The 21037-nt window shown below is 36.1% G+C and overlaps 4 protein-coding genes across 6 annotated transcripts in view; 3 read left to right on the forward strand and 1 right to left on the reverse strand.

Annotated features, from left to right (window-relative positions):
* The window catches only part of LOC129764508 (coiled-coil domain-containing protein 102A), a 51035-nt gene extending 35621 nt beyond the window's left edge, over positions 1 to 15414 (reverse strand). For all 3 annotated transcript variants that reach the window (XM_055763645.1, XM_055763643.1, XM_055763642.1), the window contains exon 1: positions 14938 to 15414. In XM_055763645.1, coding sequence (XP_055619620.1) covers positions 14938 to 15033 — 96 coding nt within the window. In that variant the 5' untranslated portion in view covers positions 15034 to 15414. The remainder of the gene's footprint in view (positions 1 to 14937) is intronic.
* LOC129764510 (lysozyme-like) lies at positions 46 to 799 on the forward strand. Its single transcript, XM_055763648.1, has 2 exons — positions 46 to 377; positions 451 to 799. Exons 1-2 carry the CDS (start codon positions 71 to 73, stop codon positions 582 to 584), a joined length of 441 nt encoding a protein of 146 aa, XP_055619623.1. The 5' UTR covers positions 46 to 70; the 3' UTR covers positions 585 to 799.
* Positions 1688 to 2404, forward strand: LOC129764509 (lysozyme-like). Its single transcript, XM_055763647.1, has 3 exons — positions 1688 to 1895; positions 1964 to 2128; positions 2187 to 2404. Exons 1-3 carry the CDS (start codon positions 1757 to 1759, stop codon positions 2324 to 2326), a joined length of 444 nt encoding a protein of 147 aa, XP_055619622.1. The 5' UTR covers positions 1688 to 1756; the 3' UTR covers positions 2327 to 2404.
* The window catches only part of LOC129764506 (protein split ends), a 268076-nt gene continuing 261630 nt past the window's right edge, over positions 14592 to 21037 (forward strand). Inside the window, exon 1 of the mRNA XM_055763632.1 lies at positions 14592 to 14806. Within this exon, the coding sequence (XP_055619607.1) occupies positions 14614 to 14806 (193 nt within the window). The 5' untranslated portion in view covers positions 14592 to 14613. The remainder of the gene's footprint in view (positions 14807 to 21037) is intronic.

Consider the following 21037-nt stretch of genomic DNA (forward strand, 5'->3'; position numbering starts at 1 on the left):
CTGTGCGGAAATGCCCCACGGTATTTAAAAGACGCACGCGGCGTTCATCAGCAGTTTGCACCGTTCCGCAATGAAACGATTTTCCATATTCGTCGCCTTGGCCACCATATTGGTGGTGCTCCACGATGGGGCAGAAGCCAGAACCTTTAGCGAGTGTCAACTTGCGAAGCTACTGCGCACCACGTACCACTTCGACCGGGTAAAGGTAAACAATTTCGTCTGTCTGGCAGCGGCCGAAAGTTCGCTGTCTACCACCAAAACCCACCGGAATCGGAACGGATCGACCGACTACGGGCTGTTCCAGATCAACAACAGGTACTGGTGTAGCACTCCTGGCTATAGGTCAGCATCCAATGTGTGTCAGGTGGCCTGCTCGGGTGAGTTATCAGAGCATTTGATGGTTGATGTTTAATGATGGTAATCGGTCGTTGGTGTGCATTGCTCAAACAGATCTGATGAAGGACGATATCACTAAGGCGGTCAACTGTGCCAATAAGGTATACGCTCGCCATGGTTATAACGCCTGGGAAGGGTGGAAAGCCAAGTGCAAGAACGGCGTGAAGGACCTCTCTTACTGTATGTGAATGTTGGCTGAGCATTTTTGATCCGGAAGGATACAAAAAAACTGATTGTTCAAATTTTTATTGTTTCTAAATTACATTGGCTTGGTTCATCAAACCTACAATTAAAAAAGATAAGCGTTGAAGATATGCTACGATTGTTGTTTGATTATCGTTGATATCAAAACACAAACGATAGGAATGAAGAAAAGAAATACATTTTGTCTTTTCAACATGTACACCGCAATGACTGTATCAACAATAGTGATGTTATGAGAAATCCCCTTCTCAAGAGAGTGTAGTAGAAAGGCCTCTTTCATGGTGATGTATCAACAGTAATGATGTTATAAGAAACCCCCCTTTTCAAAGCCGGGTAGATGAAAGACCTCTTTTATCCATTGTAGAAGGCGAGGTTCTGTAAATTAAAATAGCAACATTTTTCGATAGAATCTGCTGAAATTCCAGGTACGATGAAAAGACAAACAACGGTTTCGCGAGACATGATCCGAACCACGCTCCTAAATTGAACGCGTGAAGAACACCCGTAATACAGGGAATATTCAATTTTGCTATCCGACAACATGGTATAAAGTTGGTTATTTTAGTTAGGTATTAGTTCCAGCGATTCATTGCACTTGAGTTTGTATTCCTATTTCCATATTCTTTTTTCTATTTTCTATTTCCTAATTCCTATTTCTTATTTCCATTTTTCTTATTTCCTATTTCCTATTTCCTATTTCCTATTTCCTATTTCCTATTTCCTATTTCCTATTTCTTATTTCCTATTTTCTATTTCCTATTTCCCATTTCCCATTTCCCATTCCCCATTTCCCATTTTCTATATCCCATTTCCCATTTCTCATTTCCCATTTCCCATTTCCATTTCCCATTTTCTATTTCCTGTTTCCAACTTCCTATGTTCTATTTCCTATTTTCAGTTGTCCCGAAAAAATCAAGTGCAAAATATTACGCGATACTAGAGAGCAGAAAGTCAACCACCCTGACACAAAATCGACCCGGTCCTGTTCGGTGCACATAGGCATGCTTCACCCATCCATAGATGGGGGATTCACCCACAGAGTGCTGTGATAACGCATGCCGTCCAGCGTTATAAATACACGGTCACATTTCACTTCTTCGATCAGTGCAAGTTACGAACAGCCTATCATCCAGTGCGAGGAGAAAGTTTGCGAAAAATGAAATTGTTCTGCAGAAGTAACCTATTCATCCTTGTGGCACTTTTGGCCAGCTTCATCGAAGCGAAAAAGTTCGACAAATGTTCCCTGGCCAAGGCTTTGCTGAGTCAGGGATTCAGCAAAAATGACTTGAGAAACTGTGAGTAACGAGTAACATTACATCTTTCGGAAGTAAAAGTTCTGAATAATTATTTTTATCACATAAAGGGGTCTGCTTGGTGCAAAATGAAAGCGGCATGGATACCACCAAAAAGAACAACAACCGCAACGGTTCCACCGACTGGGGTCTGTTCCAAATCAATGACCGGTACTGGTGTGACCCGCAGGACAAGAATAAGAAAACCAGCAACGAGTGCAAAGTGAAATGCGTTGGTGAGTAGTTGACAATCGTTTGTTTCTAATTTCTACTAAAAAAAAAATGCTTCCATAGATCTTCTATCGGATAACATAGCCCCAGCCTCAACCTGTGCCAAGAAAATCTTCAAACGCCACGGTTTCAAGGCTTGGTATGGATGGATCAATAAGTGCCAAGGCAAGCCGCTTCCGGATTTGAGCAAGTGTAAATTGTAGAAATGTTGAAATATGCCTTTTCATGAATATCCAAACTCCTAACGCTGCCAATAAATCGTACTTAGCTTTCGTATAGGACATTTTGTTTCATCTTATTCGGTTGTAAGAAAAATACGGTGCTAGAATTGAACAAGTCTATGGACGAATTTCATGCCATCTCCTCTTAGGAGTTGGTAGCACCAACTCAGATAGTAGTGGAACTTTGTGTGTGTAAAGACATGGGTCATTTAAGCAACGTTGCATACTTGAAACATTCAAAAAATAATTAGACTACTTTTTGGAGAAAGCCAAATTTTGTTTCTTAATTTTTTACAAAAAATTATAACTTAAAAACTATGATACCTACAAAATACTTGTCAAAGGATGACATGTAGGAAATTGTTTAAATTTTCACAAAAAATTACCTAAAAATATTTTGGAAAAATTTTCGCTAACAAAAAAAGTATTTTAAAAATTAAAGTTCATTTGTCAAAGTTCTCAAAAACGTATTTTTTTAAATTCCCAAAAATATATATATGAATAGCCCTTAAAATTTTCAACAAGTCGTCCATACATCGGAAGATGGACACTTTTACAGGGAAAATGTTTTTCGAACAACAACTTTTTCATGTTTTCTTTGAAAAAAATACAACTTATCCTAATTTTGTTTAAAGTCAAGATATGATATAGTGTATTCGACAAAGTTTTAGATCTTGTTAAAATATAAACTTTTGGCGAAGACATCAACTTTCTATCTTTTATAGTTTTTGGAATAAAAGTAATTTTTGTATGGAGACTCCTGAAAAAAATAATGTTTCGCTCGTAACATTTTTGTGTGTAAATACTCACGTTTGACATGTTCTTGACATGTTTCTAAATAGAGAAAAGTTACCAGAGCATTTGAAATGCGATAATTTATACAAAAAAAATGTTACGAATTGAACATTAATAGCATTTTTTCAAAGAAAAACTTGAAAAAGTTGTTGTTCGAAAAACTTTTTCGATGTAAATGCGCCCATCGTCCGATGTATAGAAAACTTGTTGGAAATTTAAAGGGCTATTTATATCTATTTCTTTCAGAGTTTTGAAAGCATATGATTTCGAGAAAAATGAATTTTAATTTTCAAAATATTTTTTTTCAATGAATTTTTTTTCCAAAAATTTTTTGATCATTTTTAATGAAAACCAGAATAATTTCCTACATTCCATTCTTTGACTAAATTTTGTAGGTCTGATATTTTTTTTAGGTTTTTTTTTTAATTTTGAGTTTTTTAACTTTTTTTAGAAAAATCTATAACGTCTATAAAAAGATGGTCAGAGAATGAAATGTAGAAAATTACTTAAGTATTCATTAAAAACTATCAAAAATTTTTTTGGAAAAAAATCTCATTGAAAAAAAAATATTTTGAAAATTAAAATTCATTTTTTCTTCAGAACATATGCTTTTAAAATTCTGAAAAAAAAAATAGATATAAATAGCCCTTAGAATTTCCAACAAGTTTTCCATACACGGGAACATTTACATGTAAAAAGTTTTTCGAACAACAACTTTTTCATTTTTATCTTTGGAAAAATACTATTAATGCTTAATTCGTAACATTTTTATGTATAAATTATCGCAATTTACATGCTCTGCTAACTTTTCTCTATTTGGAAACATGTCAAGAACATGTGAAACGTGAGAATTTACACACAAAAATGTTACGAGCAAAACATTAATTTTTTAAGGAGTCTTCATACAAAAATGACTTAAATTCCAAAAACTATAACAGATAGAAAGTTGACGTCTTCGACAAAAGTTCACATTTTGATAAAATCTAAAACTTTGTCGTATACACTATATCGCTATCTCGACTTAAAACAAAATTAGGATAAGTTGTATTTTTTTCAAAGAAAATATAAAAAAGTTGTTGTTAGAAAAACTTTTTCCCTGTAAAAGTTTTTAAGGGCTATTCATATATATATTTTTGATAATTTATGGCTATTGATATATATCTTCTTCTTGAATAGCGTTAACGTTCCCTGTGGAACTTTGGCCGTCTCAACGTAGGCATTAACAAGCGTCATTTATTAATACTTAGTTGAGATTTCTTAAGCCAAATAACACGCCTTGAATGTATTCCGAGGGACAAGCTCTAGAATATGCGTGACCACAGTGCCAGTCGAAGGAAATTTCTTTGACGAAAAATCCCCCGGCCAGAACGGGAATCGAACCCGAACACCCGGCATGATAATGTGAGACGCTAATCACTCGGCCACGGGTGCACATCATTGATATATATAGTTTTGGTAATTTAAAAAAAAAGCAGAACCTTCCTGGCCGTTAATGATGGCTTGGCCGAAGCGGCACCGTCTGAGCCGCTTCAGCGGGCTTCGACCACGACCGTTTGCGCTTCACGTTGTCGTAAGTGACCCACTTTTCATCGCCAGTCACCATCCGCTTCAGAAACGGGTCGATTTTGTGCGATTCAGCAGCGATTCACATGCGTCGATACGGTCAAAGATGTTTTTTGCGTCAACGTGTGTGGCACCCATACATCGAGCTTCTTTGTGAATCCAAGCTTCTTCAAATGGTTAATAACGGTTTGATGACTTATCCCCAGCTCTTGGCCGATGCTACGGCTGCTACTATGCCGGTCTTTCTCGGCTAATTCAGCGATTTTGTCGCAATTTTCGACGACAGGCCTTCCGGAGCGTGGCGCATCTTCGACGACCTCTACACCAGAACGAAAACGTTGAAACCATCGTTGTGCGGTGGAAATGGAAACTGTATCGAGTCCAGAAACTGCACAAATTTTTAAGGCAGCTTGAGATGCATTTTTGTCTTTGTCATAGTAATACTGTAAAATATGTCGGATTTTCTCATTATTTTGCTCCATATTTGCGACACTATAACTCACGAACGACTTAACCAAACAAAACACTGTCAAGGACTGTATTATAGCGCGCAAAAATACCTTTCCAACAAGCTATAGTATGACTCGATACAATGAATACAACTAGAACTACGCGCTTACAACGACACCTCGCGGAAATACCGCAGAACTTTTTTGACAGCCTAATATATAATCGAGTCCGACCTGTTTTATGAAATTTATCTATTCACATGGATGACACAGCCCGTTCACTTTAACCCTCTACAGCCCAGGCCCGCCTTTAGACGGGCTTCGCGGATTCTCTTTTCAAATTATTCAGACATTATTTTCAATGTTCACCGCCACTAGAACGTCTTTAGAATATATTCATCTATCACACATACACATTGTTTTTTAATGGTGGCAGATTTCTGCTAGGAGTATTTTATGTTGAAAGTCGGAAATTCGAGATAAAAGTGGAGTAGGTTTTTTTAGATAAATAAAAAACTTGGACGGTGGAGGATTAAAGAAAGCTGACAATTTTTGTACATACGTATTACGGCACTGAAGTGCAATTTATATTTTGAATTTATTGTTTCGCAATAAAACTTATTCTGAGATCACTATAATGAGGGAGAAATCCCCATCTAACGAGGATGAGGAACCGAGGTGGCCTCAAGCCGACAAGGTGATGCAATCTGAGTTGGCCGCCGACCGTAATGCACCAGGAAAACGTATGCCGTCCGACCTAACTAAAGGATCGTCTCCTATGTTTCAAACAAACCGGGCACTCGATGGAACACAGGTTTGCTTGCGAGAGGCCGCCGACTCGGATTACCTGCTTAATTTTCGAAATAATCCATAACCTCATTACAATTTCTTATTTCACTTCGTATTTCTGTTGCTTTTTCATGTTGTTTAGATTTAACCCTATTTATCAACAGGAGATTCAACGAAACTCACAATCTGATTTGTCGGAATCTTCCCTTCTCAATCGGGTAAATGTTGCATTCGGGTATTTGTTGCATTCGGGTACATGTTCATTCGGGTATTTGTCGCATTCGGGTAAATGTCCATTCGGGTATGTTGCATTCGGGTATCTGTTACATTCGGGTAAATGTGTTTCGGGTAAAGGTGTTTCGGGTGAATGGGACACAACCTCTCCAACACCACTATTGTTGGAATTTGTTATTTTTACTCCAATATCTCAAAACTGGTCTAATTTAGTCACTTAATTCAACAAATTAGACTACGCAGACTGATAAATGGTCTAACTCAGGGGTTCTCAAAGTGGTCGATATCCCTTGGGGTCGATATTGGTTTCCCAGGGGTCGACGAAAACGACAACAGATTTTGGGGGTCGACGAGATCTAAAACTCGACCTTAATAGGGGTTTTCTCACAAAATCTTATTTAGAACTTTTAAGATGATGTATAAGTTGTCTTACGTGAACTCACTTGACTAATATTAGAGAAAAAGTGTGATTATTGTAATTCGTATTAATAATTATTAATTACAAGGGGCTGTCCATATACCACGTGGACCGAAAAAGCACAATATATGTCAATTCAAAATAATAAAAGAAATTCAAGAACATAATCAAATATTCAAAAAATCTAAATCTAATAAGCAGTAGGTACTACAATTCATTTGTCCACCTTGTTAATCATTATACACTCGACAACAAAACTAGAGGAACAGAGTAGAAAGTCAAAATTTTTAGTTGATTTTTGGAATGATGTAACTTTGTAAAAAATCATTGTATGAATATGGGATACACATATTTTTAAACTTTCAAGTTTTTGATACGTACACATTCTCATCTTGATGTGTGTAGGTGTAGTGGACAAAAATATCGGAAAGGAATACAAAAATCGATTTCTTTCTATGTTTCCTTAGCTTTTGTAAACTAACAGAATAATGTTATAATCAAGTCAATAGCAAATTCAGTAAAGCTTATCAGCTCTCATTTGATTCTTAGAACGATTTGGTAAGCCTTTAACAGCAGAGAAATTTTGATGGAATTAATGATTACCCTTTCGTCTTTGTTGATGCATATTTTTTATTTCTTTTTTGTTGACCGCAAAACGAAACGCGCAAAACAAACCGAATTTTTCTATTCCGATTTTTTTAAACAGTCAAAAACTAGTTTCTTAATGTTTCAGAAAATTTAGTTAATGTGTGTATACGCGGGGCTACGAATGTATATGTGTGAGTGCCTTCACTGCTTGCAATTCCCATTGGTAACGCATGAAAACGAAAATTACGAATCGTCCAATCCAAGGATACATGGCGCTTGTACCTCTGATAAAGTTTACGATAAAGTACTTCTCTAATTAACTAGAAACTGACGGATCAACTAAGAAAAATGGATAAATGTTCGATGGAGTTTTTGGTATGCACCATATTTAAAATTTGTCTGCTAGCATTAATACTTACTGCAACATTTGTAAAATTGCGCTGCACTGCAAACAATCCTGTCTTTGGTACTTTCTAGAAATCGATTTTGACAACCAGAGATACCAACGAAATTATTGAAATAGCTAGACAAATTTAAAAAAAAAACTGGAAAAAGCTGGAAAGGATCGATTTCTCTTTTTTTCTATATTGTTTATACAGGTCAGACTCGATTATCCAGGATTCGATTATCCGCAGTATTTTATTTTTGATTTTCGGAAATTTTGAATAGTTTGTATAATAATTCCATATTGAATAGCTGATAAGGGTATCAAATGAAAGGGCTTGACTAGTAGAACACAGTTATTTATGAAAAATGCAAATCCAAGATGGCGGCCACTACGAAATGGCGGATTACATATCCATCAATATGGATATCAAATGAAAGGGCTTGACTAGCAGAATACAGTTATTTATGAAAAATGCAAATCCAAGATGGCGGCCAATACAAAATGGCGGATTACATATTTTCTCACAACCCCATCAATATGGATATCAAATGTAAGGGCTTGACTAGCAGAATACAGTTATTTAAGAAAAATGCAATTCTAAGATGGCGGCCACTAAAAAATGGCGGATTAAATATTTTCTCAGAACCCCATCAATATAGGTATCAAATGAAAGGGCTTGACTAGTAAATACAGTTATTTATGAAAAATTAAAATCCAAGATGGCGGCCACTACGAAATGGCGGATTACATATCCATCAATATGGATATCAAATGAAAGGGCTTGACTAGCAGAATACAGTTATTTTTGAAAAATGCAAATCCAAGATGGCGGCCAATACAAAATGGCGGATTACATATTTTCTCACAACCCCATCAATATGGATATCAAATGTAAGGGCTTGACTAGCAGAATACAGTTATTTAAGAAAAATGCAAATCTAAGATGGCGGCCACTACAAAATGGCGGATTACATATTTTCTCAGAACCCCATCAATATAGGTATCAAATGAAAGGGCTTGACTAGTAGAATACAATTATTTATGAAAAATTCAAATCCAAGATGGCGGCCACTACGAAATGGCGGATTACATATTTTCTCAGAACTCCATAAATATGGATATCAAATGAAAGGGCTTGACTAGTAGAATAGAGTTATTTATGAAAAAATGCAAATCCAAGATGGCGGCCAATACAAAATGGCGGATTACATATTTTCTCAAAACCCCATCAATATGGATATCAAATGAAAGGACTTGACTAGTAGAATACAGTTATTTATGAAAAATGCAAATCAAAGATGGCGGCCACTCGAAAATGGCGGATTACATATTTTCTCAGAACCCCATCAATATAGGTATCAAATGAAAGGGTTTGACTAGTAGAATACAATTATTTATGAAAAATTCAAATCCAAGATGGCGGCCACTACGAAATGGCGGATTACATATTTTCTCAGAACTCCATAAATATGGATATCAAATGAAAGGGCTTGACTAGTAGAATAGAGTTATTTATGAAAAAATGCAAATCCAATATGGCGGCCAATACAAAATGGCGGATTACATATTTTCTCAAAACCCCATCAATATGGGTATCAAATGAAAGGGCTTGACTAGTAGAACACAGTTATTTATGAAAAATTCAAATCCAAAATGGTCGCCACCACAAGATGGCGCCATATATATTGTATTCACAACCTCATCAATACTGGTATCATATGAAAGGTCTTGACTAGTTGACAGTTATTTATGAAAAATGCAAATCTAAGATGGCGGCCAATACAAAATGGCGGATTACATATTTTCTCAGAACCCCATCAATATAGATATCAAATGAAAGGGCTTGACTAGTAGAATACAGTTATTTATGAAAAATTCAAATCCAAGATGGCGGCCAATACAAAATGGCGGATTACATATTTTCTCACAACCCCATCAATATGGGTATCAAATGAAAGGGCTTGACTAGTAGAACACAGTTATTTATGAAAAATACAAATCCAAAATGGTCACCACCACAAGATGGCGATATTTTTGACGTAGGACTACGTCTTTCATTTCTATACCGGGGTGTAAAATCATAGTTTCGAAAACGAAAGCGTTACGCCGGAGACCGAGATTTTGAGCGTTAATAGCTCCTAAACAACTGAACGAACCGGTATGATAAACACTTCATTCGAAAGATAAAATGTCTACGCGTTATATACTTGTTACTTTTTGATCCAAAAACTTGTTTCAATAGTCTTAAAATTGCTTTCAAAACAGGCTATTGAAATCATCAATCGGTATATAAGCTAGCGCCGCTTGGAAGTCCACTCATTTATAATTGAACAGCAATTGGAGCATGTTGTCGCTATTGTGATGAAGCTCTTCGTTTATCATGAAAGCGCGGATGAACGGTGTCACCAAGAGCCTGTTTGTGCACCTTAGGCCAGAAGAGAATCCATCAGGAGGAGAGTGATGCCACAAACGGTTCCCCGGGAAGAGATCGGAGCAGCCGCCACACACACACATACATGTGCGGAACTCTTCGTTTGGATGCCATTCAGCATCGAGAAAATTCCGGAAAGATCCAATCGTTACTGTAAAATACATACATGCACAAGAGTTCATTTTAATGTTTTCTATCCATGTAACACTGCGACTAAATATTTTTCAATCAAGTGCTATTAACAAGTGGTTATCGAGTTAGAATTATCCACTGGTGGGCTTCGAGTATCGAGGAAAATCAGGAAAGAACTAATCGTTGCTGAAAAATACTCTACCTGTTCCCCTGGGAATTGAAAAATACATTGATGCGAAAGAGTTTATTCTAATGTTTTCTATCCATACTGCAACCAAATACATTTGGTTTTGTGGTTTTTCAATCAATCGCAATTAACAGGAAAGCTTCTGAAAATTATTCTTCCCCATAAGTAGAAAATTTTCGTATCCAATATTGTATGCGCACGCAACGGAAAATGTTTCGCATCGTGAAAATTATATAATTTTCAATCGATTAATACTCAGTTGCCGAAAGTTTGAAACGCGTTTATTTTTCGTGAGGACATCGATAAGGCAACATCGTAATTGAACGAGCTGAAACTCTTTACGTTCGCTGGTTATCGAGAAGAATCCGGAATGAAGTGATCGTTGCTGTAAAATAATCTGCCAGTCCCACTTGGACTTGAAAATTCAAGCGGAAGAGTTTATTGTAATGTTTTGTATCCTTTTAATACTGCGACCAAATACAATTAATTGTGTGATTTTTCAATCAGGTACAATCAACAGGTGGTTATCGAGTTAGCATTAACCACTGGTGGATTTCGAGAAGAATCGAGGAGAATCCGGAAAGATGTCGTTGCTGCAAAATAATCAGTCAGTTCCCCTTGGAATTGAAAATTACATGCAAGCGAACGAATTTATTTTAATGTTTTCTATACATATAATACTGCGACCAAATACATTTAGTTCTGTGATTTTTCAATCAAGTGCAATTAGCAGGAAAGCTTCTGAAGATTATTCTTCCCCATCAGTAGGACATTTTCGTATCCAATATTGGATGCATAAAACCTTGTACCTCCAACGTAACGCTCTCGTTTTCGAAGTCCCCCAAATATTCATTTATTCATTCATTCAGAATGAATTCAGATTCAACTTCAAACAAATGATCACTAAATTAACGATAGTCCTACGTCACCATTGCGGTTATACCATAGATATAACCCACTTCCTGTTTTTTCACAACCCCATCAATATTGATATCAAATGAAAGGGCTTGACTAGTTGACAGTCATTTTTGAAAAATGCAAATCGAAGATGGCGGCCAATACAAAATGGCGGATTACATATTTTCTCAGAACCCCATCAATATAGGTATCAAATGAAAGGGCTTGACTAGTAAATACAGTTATTTATGAAAAATTAAAATCCAAGATGGCGGCCACTACGAAATGGCGGATTACATATTTTCTCAGAACCCCATCAATATGGATATCAAATAAAAGGGCTTGACTAGCAGAATACAGTTATTTATGAAAAATGCAAATCCAAGATGGCGGCCAATACAAAATGGCGGATTACATATTTTCTCACAACCCCATCAATATGGATATCAAATGTAAGGGCTTGATTAGAAGAATACAGTTATTTAAGAAAAATGCAAATCTAAGATGGCGGCCACTACAAAATGGCGGATTACATATTTTCTCAGAACCCCATCAATATAGGTATCAAATGAAAGGGCTTGACTAGTAAATACAGTTATTTATGAAAAATTAAAATCCAAGATGGCGGCCACTACGAAATGGCGGATTACATATTTTCTCAGAACCCCATCAATATGGATATCAAATGAAAGGGCTTGACTAGCAGAATACAGTTATTTATGAAAAATGCAAATCCAAGATGGCGGCCAATACAAAATGGCGGATTACATATTTTCTCACAACCCCATCAATATGGATATCAAATGTAAGGGCTTGATTAGAAGAATACAGTTATTTAAGAAAAATGCAAATCTAAGATGGCGGCCACTACAAAATGGCGGATTACATATTTTCTCAGAACCCCATCAATATAGGTATCAAATGAAAGGGCTTGACTAGTAGAATACAATTATTTATGAAAAATTCAAATCCAAGATGGCGGCCACTACGAAATGGCGGATTACATATTTTCTCAGAACTCCATAAATATGGATATCAAATGAAAGGGCTTGACTAGTAGAATACAGTTATTTATGAAAAATGCAAATCCAAGATGGCGGCCAATACAAAATGGCGGCTTACATATTTTCTCAGAACCCCATCAATATGGGTATCAAATGAAAGGGACTAGTAGAACACAGTTATTTATGAAAAATGCAAATCCAAAATGGTCACCACCACAAGATGGCGATATTTTTTTCACAACCCCATCAATATTGATATCAAATGAAAGGGCTTGACTAGTTGACAGTCATTTTTGAAAAATGCAAATCGAAGATGGCGGCCACTACAATATGGCGGATTACATATTTTCAGTAATTTATGAAAAATTATTTAAAATGCAAATCCAAAATGGCGCCATATTTTTTAAAGCCCATCATGGAATACGTAGTTTGATAATGACAGTAGAATTAAAGATGGCTTCCAAATTTCAGACCAATTAGTCAACAGGAACGGGTTCAATTTTCTATTAATGTGGGACAACCCTACAAACATTCGAAACATACATACAAACAGGTCAAGCTGAATGAAACTATTTAAAAAGTAATTAGTTCTTTGGGGACTGCAGCCATCTTGGAATTGGATTTTTCATAAATAATGCTTATTCCATGGCCTTCAAATGAAAGTTCTCGACTAGTAGAACATAGTAGCTACTAGTCGAGAACTTTCATTTGAAGGCCATGGAATAACCAGTTTTATAATGACACCAGATAATTTCAGATCAATCGGTCACCAGGGAGGGGATTAAATTTCTATTAATGTGGTACAGCTTCATACAAAGTTACAAAGTCACAAAAATACAAACGGGTCATCCTAGATAAAACCCTTTAAAAAATAAGTGCAAATCATAATTATAATACGTTTACCGAGAGAATTTTTTTTATGACTCGATTATCCGGAGTGAAAAAAAATTAATTTATTAGTTATGTAGAACAAATGTCTTTGATTTTTTTTAATATAGTTGGGATTTTTTGGAAATGTTCTATTTAACGGACTATATCTATACCCCACCCTCCCTCACCGTGGACAAGCGTGGATATTTTTTATCCCCTACCCTCCCCCTAAAGTTGTCCACGTGATATGTGGACAGCACCCAATTATTATTTACTGGATTTTATGTCTATTTTTTCATGAGAAAATGATGTCAAGTTTACTCAATTAACCAAAGTATTTAAATTGGCAAGTATTTTGTAAGAATAAGAAAAAGCTAAAATTTTTAAAGAAATTTGGCTACGGGGTCGATGGTATCACTTCATTCTGCAAAAGGGGTCTTTTGCACAAAATAGTTTGAGAGTCCCTGGTCTAACTGATTTATTGTACTGATTTCCAAAGTTGACATCAATTTATTAATGTAATTAGGAATATTTTGCGCCTTATCACTGGCTTCGGATGTATAGTAGAGCTCATAGCTCTTTATGTTATTTTACTAAGCGAGTTCAATGAAACAATTTAATGTTTAGACATACAGACAATAACGGATGAAAACAAGTACAAGCAATTCTATCTTGTTGACTCGAACATTACAAATCTTTCATTCATTCGTGTTTTCCGTCTTCTTTTTGACGTGTTTGATAAATGGCCCGTATACAACGACGAGAAGCACAGAGCACTTCCCGCTATCGAATGTCGCAGGGGAATTTCCCAGAAAGCGAAAAGAACGGATAAAAAATCAAAGGAAAAGAACGGATAAAAAATCACAAGAAAAGAATCCCCTCTCAATGAATCTGAAATAGAAATGCATAACACACCTAGCTTCTAACAAATCGCACGCGATAAACGCGAGACCGCGAGCAACGATTTTTGGACATTCCTGAATGAACAGGACATTACACTCGCTCACCCAGGAGGTGAAAGATGTTCCTTGACTTGCCACGTTTGTCCACCACACGCCGCTAGAGGAGGGTCATGGATGGTGATTATTTTTAAATTCCTACACAATATTCGCGTTTGGGTCTCGCACTTCCCCCCGGTCATTCCCGCATTTAGTTGCCTCGCGGCACGCATATGTTATCCATTGCGGCAAAAATTAGCGATAAAAAGTAGTTAAAGTGAAGCGGCGGGACCAGGACAAAGGAAACAGTTGCGGGTGCGCTCGTGGTGTGATCTCGCGAAGCCGAGAGCAATGATGAAGATGATCGGAAAATGGTACACACTTTTGCACAACAATTTCTCCGTCTGTGATTTTTTGCTAGCGCTTCGCACCTTCGCACTGCAGTTGGCGGTGAATTTCCGCGGAAGTAAGAATAACTGGTTCGGACTTTTGCTCCGATGAGCATTCTTCGGAAATAGTTGTCTGTTTTTATCTGAAGAAAATACGCACCAAATCACGTCGCGCGTGGTACAAAACAAGGGAATGAATGTGGAGCAAGTTCATCAAGTTTATACAGCTCAGCTGTTTCTTAGAAGAAGACACAGAAGAACAGTATTATTGTAAGCATACGATAAGCAAGGAGATGAGATACCGGAATAAAAGTGTTTCGTTGAATGTGAGAATGTTCATCGAAGAAGATTATGATTATCAAGATGATAAATTTGCCGATGATGACGAAGGTATGTACAATAATTCTGAAGAAGGAATAAACACGAAAAGAGCTAATCTATAAATCATCATAATATTTAAAGCTTGTACGTCTGAACGCTGCTTCAATCCCTCCCAATAGCGAGGAGAGTCATTAACTCACCTCTCGAGCTTCCCACTCGGTGTCACCGAATTTCGCCGACATAACTTCAGTATTTCCACCGCTCGGTGGATGTCTCCTAGGAGCACTTTGAGACATATCAATTTAGCAACACTTTTGTTCAAATTAGAACCATTGATGAATATTTTCAGATAAACATTTTTCCTTGCATGGTATTAAATCACACATAAAATATGACAACACATCTATCTGCTATTTATCGATTTTTCGGCACTATCATGTTTTTTTCTCGATCACCAGCTTCCGGATGGAGATGAGAGCATCACAAAGAATCGCTGTTTGCTTTTTGCTAGAGACGGCTTAGTCTGGGGCACGATTGCGTATTAATCTGACTTATTGTTAAATCAAGATTCTCGGAATGTAAAATTCAGACCCGACACAGCAACGTTTCACTGCACAATTGCTGGAAAACAGTTCAGCTATAACTTGTACGAGCTGCCATTTTTGCGTAAATTGAATTTTGTTTTGGCTTTTGACGTTTCGCTTTGCGTACGCGCAAACATAATCCACGAGTCGTGGATCATGTGGATGTCTTGTGTTGATTTTTTATCCGCTCAGCATAGGAATACAGGGTGTGCAGAACGAAATAATCAACCCCAATTCAGGTCCGATGGAAACAAAATTATTCGAAAGGAATGCGATTATACATTCTGCTATTCGATTGACCCGATTTAGGTTCACGGAATTGAGATGCGTGTTCAGTGAAAGTGAAGCGTGAAGCAAAAAAGGTAATGGATTTTCGGGTGGAATAGGCACACTTTTCAAATAAAAAAAAATCAATGAAAATCAACTTTTCCGTATTTAATAAATATCGGTTCAAATACAAGAATTTAATGCCACGCTTTCAGCAGAGCTAATGCACTCATTTCTGGTTTGGAAAAACGAACTAATTTTCAAAAATGAAAAAAATAAAAAAAAAGTTTAACAGAACACGTGTACACCTTGTTAGTGAATGCCTAATAATAATGAGATTTATATTCTGCAGAGGCGTTGCAGATCACTCCCTTCTTCATAAAACAGTGTTTTTATGCATAATGTTTCGGAAAACACCAAAAAACTTATTGTTTGTTCCCAATATTTCAAAAAACAACATCAAGTTCAACTGACCCATGTTGATATTCTAGGCATAGCTGTCCCACCATGAATTTTTATACTTATATAATCAAGCTTGATTGATTCAAGTGAGGGGAATTTTTCACATTTCATTAGACAATAATTTACTTCTCATAAAAACCCCTGTGTATCGTTATGTTAAAATGCTTGAAGCTTCTAATAGACGAAAGTGTTAGAAAACTTTGATTGCGTTTTTCTCAGTGGCTGATTTTGGAACATGGGACAACATGCGTAGAACGACAGTATAACCCTTTTGAGCAGATCAACCGTCAAGTGATAGCCAACAATTTTTCAGTTTCAGTGTGAGTAGAGAATACTCACAATGGAAAATGAAAGGAAGATGTAACAAAACGTTTTTTAAGGCCTAACTGACATTTTGATAAGAACTGGAATTTCAGTATTATTGGGATATTCTAAACTTAATTACAATTCAATTTCACTTCTAACCTAAAGCTGGGCTTTTATGATTCTAATTGCTAGAACTGTACAAATGAAGATAAGAACTACACAAACTACAATAGGGCAAACGTAACAAATATGGAGGAGATTTGTCACCAAGAAAATTCTCTGTTTCGGCTTAAAATAACAACAATATATTTCTCCTAGCGTTTTAAACTCAGTATACAAAAATTATCACTAATATTTCGATGAATAGTCTATTAAATTGTTTGTAAATGTCTCTTCCATGTACCATAGTGATAGTGTCCCCAAAGTTCCTAGACACGAGCACATACATTCAAAACATTTCGACAGAAAAGAGTTTATTCAGATTTTAAAAAAATATATATATGAATATTTAAAATAAGACATGTTCTATGTACATGTAAATATGTAAAAAAACTCTCATTTCCCTGAGTTTTTCCTATTTATTCTGTACCGTATCAGGGATTTTATGAAAAAATTGCTGATGACACTTGTTCGCGCCCCACAATGCGAACGAGGAGCAAGTATCCCTATTTCCATATTTCAATGTCCATCCCTATCCTTTTTCCCATCCAAGCCTTTCCCTTTCTTCCGAAATACACAAACACATAACACAAATACAACAAGCACAGTAATTCGATACACAGCATAATACAAGCCGAACGCACACAAATAAATATGTGCATACAAATCGAATCCTGCCAATATACACCATTCCGATTCCAACCTTTATCCGTGCAAGATTGCGAGAATAAAATACATGTGTGTTAAGAAGTTTTCCAAGTGTTTAATTTCCAAGTGTTAGAAAATTCCAAAAATCCTGAGCTATCGTCCAGGCCTCCTTCAACCGAAGGATCCGCCTTTCCTCAATGGTGTGACTAAAACTGTGTGACACCAACACTAAAATAAAATGGGGCATATGATGAAACAACTAAAGGTCGTTTTATATTATCCAGCACGCAGCGTAAACGGCACGTACCGACACGGGCAGACAAATACATGGTGTATGCATATTATCAGACACAGCAACTTCTCTGTACGGACCGGCAGCGCAGACGGAGCGGGAGAGTAAATTCACGTTACCGAAATTGAGCCAAGCGTAGCTACTGGTGATTGAAACGATGTCATACCGAAGTGTGACGAACGCACCCACACCACGAACTTCGACGTTTGGTTTGTATGTATGGTGCTACTCGCCCATGTTGTTCGTGCCCGGCACCGGCAAAATATTCTTTTCGAGAATTCCTTCATGCATTTGTCTGAAGCGTGCTGTGTATGCCCGGAGCCGTTCCGATATATATACGCATACACATTTGAAACACACGCAATAATATTTGTCTTGCATGAAACGTGCCGTGCCGGTTACGCTACGTGCCTGATAATATAATATTACCTTAACTGTGAATAATAGAAATCCAAGGTGCCCACGATTTTATTTTAGTCTCATCATTGCCCTAGATTAATGAAGGAAGGGATGTGATAACTACTAACTGCAACTCGCCTAATAATTTTCTAGTTTTTAGTACATTGTCTGTAGGATTACAATAAAACCATTCACCTTTTTTATGAATTTTTATTTCCTACTTAATTTTCTTCGGAATATTTTGGTGATGTACTTGTATTCTATTAGTCAAATCATTTCATTCGATACCGGTATTGAATCGAATCGATCTTTTTGAATTTATTTTGTTCATAATGTAGTTTGTTCTCCAAGTCAAGCCGTTAAGCCATTTTTAGCGGCGATAAAATTGAATTTCTATTTTTTATTAATGTGAGACAATCCTACAGACACACAAACATACATACAAACAGGCCAAGTTGGATGAAACCGTTTAAAAAAGTAATTAGCTATTTTGTTACAGCGGCTATCTTGGATTTGAATTTTTCATAAATAGCTGTGATCTACTGGTTATGCCTCTTTACTTGATACCCATTTTGATGGGGTTTGTTTCGAGAAAATATGTAATCTGTGGTGGCGAACACTTTGTATTTTCATTTTTTATAGAAATAACTCTACTAGTTAATCCCTTTCATTTGATACCCATATTGATTGGGTTTTGGAAAAAAATATACATCGCCATTTTATTGTGGCGGTCATTTTGGATTTACATTTTTTTATAAATAACTGTGTTCTTCTAGTCAATCTCTTTCATTTGATACCCATATTGATTGGGTTTTGAGAAATTATGTAATCCGCCATTTTGTAGTGGCGGTTATTTCAGATTTTCATTTTTTTCATAAGTTATTGTGTTCTGCTAGTCAATCCCTTTCATTTGATACCCATATTGATGGGGTTTTGAGAAATTATGTAATCCGCCATTTTATAGTGGCGGCCATTTTAGATTTTCATTTTTTCATAAATAACTGTGTTCTGCTAGGCAATCTCTTTCATTTGATACCCATATTGATGGGGTTTTTGAGAAAATATTAATCCGCCATTTTGTAGCGGCCGTCATCTTGGATTTTTTAAATCATGAAATACCCAGCAAACATTAAATCGCATAACAAGCGTATATATAACATCATATGCCCTAAAATTTGGTTGGCATATAATGCGCCTAACTGGCATATGCATGCAAAAGTGAAGGCCATATACATACATGGCAAATGCTTACCGAATTTGTTTGGATGAATATGCAACTTTGACCGGCTATATTAGCGACTTTTGCAATACTCATATACGATTTATTACAGACATAGGAAAAAAACAAATGGCGCAAAATATTTTCGTGAAATGTTTATTATAGCCTCACGAATCTCCATTTTTTATAGGAGTATTTATGTTTGTAGAAATAATAATTGTTTGATTGACTTGGGAGTGGGAGTGGAATATGAATGTTTGAAATGGCTTTGATGTTTGGTGAAAACTGCTCCGATGTGGGTTCGAACTCCGGTCGTCTGGATTATCATCCACCAGCTATCTCGCGCGGCTATCTGAAATTTAATTCAACAGCGGTTAATACTTTCGAGTGCATCAGCATTTCATTGACATTTCAATATGATGTAATATGTTCTTTATTAGGATCTAATATGATTCACTGTTTCATGATTTTCTTCAGCATACAACACGATTCACTACAGTACTGAATCGATTTAAATTATACGCTTATACGACACACAAACTGCATCAGCGTAATATACGCATATGATGCGGCTTAAATATATTTTACGACAATGTGCATCATAAAATTGATGTTTATTATACCGAATTGCGACTTAATTTGATAATGGTATTTAAAATCGTGTTTTTACATTTAATGCGATTTCAAATATACACGATACATACTTTGATTGATATTATATGCGATTATGATTTATTCGAATTTCTTGTAAGACTTGACACGTGCAAAATTATACGACTTAATGTTTGCTGGGTATGCAGTTTTTTAATGACTGCAGAGAGAAATGTGTGTTCCAAATTTCAGATCAATTGATCAACAGGAAAGGGTTCAAATTTCTATTAATGCGGTAAAGCGCTACAGACAAACATTTCACAAACATACAAACATACAAATTACAGGGCAAGCTAAATAAAACCGTTTAAAAACGCGTGATCTTAAGCGATCAGTATGTCAGCATTCAATCCCAGCAAACATTAAATCGAATAATTTTGCACGTGCCAAGTCTTACAAGAAATCCGAATAAATCAGAATCGCATATAATATCAATCAAAGTATGTATCGTGTATATTTGAAATTGCATAAAATGTAAAAACTCGTTTTTATATACCATTATCAAATTAAGTTGCAATTCGGTATAAGAAACTTCAATTTTATGATGTATATTGTCGTAAAATATATTTAATCCGCATCATATGCGTATATTACGCTGATGCAGTTTATGTGTCGTATAAGCGTATAATTTAAACCGATTCAGTACTGTAGTAAATCGTGTTGCATGCTGAGAAAATCATGAAACAGGAATTATAATAAATCCTAATAAAGAACATATTACATCATATTGAAATGTCAATGAAATGCTGATTCACTCGAAAGATTTAACTGCTGTTGAATTAAATTTCAGATAGCTGCGCGAGATAGCTGGTGGATGATAATCCAGACGACCGGAGTTCGAACCCACATCAGAGCAGTTTTCACCAAACATCAATCTGTGTCATTTTAAACATTCATATTCCACTCCCAACATAAGTCAATCAATCAATTATTATTTGTACGAACATAAATACTCATATATAAAAATGGCGATTCGTGAGGTTATAATAAACATTTCACGAAAATATTTTGCGCCATTTTTTTTTTTTCTATGTCTGTAATAAATCGTATATGAGTATGGCAAAAGTCATATTTGGTGCTTTGACAATTCATGAATATATTCATATTAGATCGCAATTCAATTCCAATCGCTATTATAGCCGGTCAAAGTTGCATATTCATCCAAACCAATTCGGTAAGCATTTGCCATGTATGTATATGGCCTCCACTTTTGCATGCATATGTCAGTTAGGCGCATTATATGCCAACCAAATTTTAGGGCATATGATGTTATATATACGCTTGTTATGCGATTTAATGTTTGCTGGGATGAG

This window comes from Toxorhynchites rutilus, chromosome 2, assembly GCF_029784135.1.
Source record: "Toxorhynchites rutilus septentrionalis strain SRP chromosome 2, ASM2978413v1, whole genome shotgun sequence".
Taxonomy (NCBI): domain Eukaryota; kingdom Metazoa; phylum Arthropoda; class Insecta; order Diptera; family Culicidae; genus Toxorhynchites; species Toxorhynchites rutilus.

Coding starts and splice junctions, on each gene's coding strand:
- LOC129764510 (XM_055763648.1), top strand. CDS start 71: ATGAAACGATTTTCCATATTCGTCGCCTTGGCCACCATATTGGTGGTG. Junction 378..450: donor GTGTCAGGTGGCCTGCTCGG/GTGAGTTATCAG, acceptor TTGCTCAAACAG/ATCTGATGAAGGACGATATC.
- LOC129764509 (XM_055763647.1), top strand. CDS start 1,757: ATGAAATTGTTCTGCAGAAGTAACCTATTCATCCTTGTGGCACTTTTG. Junction 1,896..1,963: donor CAAAAATGACTTGAGAAACT/GTGAGTAACGAG, acceptor TATCACATAAAG/GGGTCTGCTTGGTGCAAAAT. Junction 2,129..2,186: donor GTGCAAAGTGAAATGCGTTG/GTGAGTAGTTGA, acceptor ATGCTTCCATAG/ATCTTCTATCGGATAACATA.